At 39.5% G+C, this 2,023-nt stretch overlaps 1 protein-coding gene across 1 annotated transcript; it reads left to right on the plus strand.

Moving 5' to 3' along the window:
* Window positions 1-1,102: 1,102 nt before the first annotated feature.
* LOC140128752 (olfactory receptor 11L1-like) lies at window positions 1,103-2,023 on the plus strand. Its single transcript, XM_072150452.1, has one exon. The coding sequence runs from the start codon at window positions 1,103-1,105 to the stop codon at window positions 2,021-2,023; it is 921 nt and encodes a 306-aa protein (XP_072006553.1).

The following is a 2,023-nucleotide window of genomic DNA, read 5'->3' on the forward strand; positions in this document are numbered from 1 at the left end:
ACATCAGGAACAAAATTGTAGACCTCCATGAGGCTGGGATGAGCTACAGAACAACAGGCAAGTAGAAGGCAACAACTTTGGCGATCACTGTTAGACATGTACTTCAATGTCATGCAAGACCATGTCCCTGTCCATTTAAGATTCGCCAATGACCATTTATAATTTCTAGATGATGGGCTGGGGGAAGGTATTGGGATAAGGTTAGACCAAAATAAAACATTTTGGTAACAACTGCAGTTGGCATATTTTGAAGAAGAAGAAGGATGAGTACAACCCCCTGAATACAATCCCAACCATGACTCAAGGAGGTGAAAACATAATGCGGAGAGGGCGCTTTTCTGTAAAGGAGATGACTGCTCTGTACTGATGGGAGGATGGATGGGGTCGTGTCTCACTAGATTTTGGCCAACAGCTTACTTCTCTTAGTAGGAGCATGGAATATGGGTCATGACTGGGTCTTTCAGTATGAAAATGACCCAAAATAAACAATCAGGACAACTAAGGAGCGGCTTCATAAGAAGAATATCAAAATCCTGGAGAGGCCTTGCCTGTCCCCAGAAGTGGACCAAACCATAATCTTTTGAGGGAGCTGAAACTCAATTTTGCCCCAAGATCTCAAAAGACTAGAAAAGATGTCTATGAAGATGTAGGAAAAATTCCTTGCTGCAGCGTGTGCCAACTTGGTCAAGACCCACAGAAAACGTGCAACTTCAGTAATTGTAACCAAAGTTTTCTAGACCAAAAACTAAGTTTAGTTTTTCTGTTGAATCAAATATTTATTATATAAAATAAAATATTAATTAAATTTTTAAAAAAAACCCATACAATGTGATTTCCACTCATAGGTGAAATGACCTGCAACAAAAATCTCTCCATTCTGTTTAGGTGGGAAAGTGTCCAAAATTGGCTGAGAATCAAATACAAATTTTTTTGATGGTGTACAGTATATTATTATTATTATTATTATTATTCTTATTTGTATAGTTTTTCTTCATCTTCTTCATTTCTTTCAAATAATCCATTCAGGGCTAAAAGTAGAATAGACTTTTCATATTTTTTGCTCTGCATTTTGTGCCTTTTTTAGGTAAAACTTGAGGACAACATGAGTAGAATAACCACGGTGATCCTTGTGGGGTTTCCTAATGCTGAAATATTCCGCGTGATTCTTTTTACTCTTCTCCTATTGATCTATTGTGGGACAATATGTGGGAACCTCATGATCATCACCCTGGTGTCCACCAGCAAGAACCTCCACACTCCCATGTACTTCTTCCTGACCCAAGTCTCCATCTCTGATGTCATCCTGATCACGGCCATCGTCCCCAGTATCCTCCACTTCTTACTGATTGAGGTGCGGTTTATGCGTCTGACCCTCTGCATCGCTCAGTATAACAGTTTCTCTTTCGCTGTATGCTTGGAGTGCCTTCTGCTGACCGTCATGTCATTTGATCGATATTCAGCCATCTGTAACCCCTTACGTTACTCCTCTATCATGAATTTCCGATTTTGTAACGTTCTGGCAGCTCTGTCCTGGTTTCTGAGCATGTCATTGATTTGCATTGAATCGATCACAATATCAAAGTTACAATTTTGTGGATCTAATGTTATTCACCATTTCTTCTGCGACCTTTATCCGCTCTTAAAGTTTTCTTGTATAGACACCACAATGGTCCAGCTGGAAATTACGATACTGATTGTAATATTGGTTGTTACACCATTTGTTCTCATCATTACCTCCTATATTTGTATTATTATCTCCATATTAAAGATCCATTCGCTCACACAGAGACGGAAAGTTTTCTCCACGTGTAGCTCCCACCTGACGGTTGTTTGTATATTTTATGGGACAATAAGTAGTATCTACATCCTTCCCAGCAAAGGGGGGGCATTGCCGATCAGTAGAGTCTTGTCCTTGTTTTACACAGTGGGCACCCCGATATTAAACCCCATTGTCTACAGCCTCCGAAATAAGGAGCTCAATAAAGCACTTCAAAAAATCCATTCAACAATTAGAGATAAATAG

The sequence above is a fragment of the Engystomops pustulosus genome, chromosome 4 (assembly GCF_040894005.1).
Source record: "Engystomops pustulosus chromosome 4, aEngPut4.maternal, whole genome shotgun sequence".
In the NCBI taxonomy this organism is placed as follows: Eukaryota; Metazoa; Chordata; class Amphibia; order Anura; family Leptodactylidae; genus Engystomops; species Engystomops pustulosus.

Excerpts from the sequence above, each read along its gene's own strand:
- LOC140128752 (XM_072150452.1), top strand. The coding sequence starts at position 1,103 with ATGAGTAGAATAACCACGGTGATCCTTGTGGGGTTTCCTAATGCTGAA.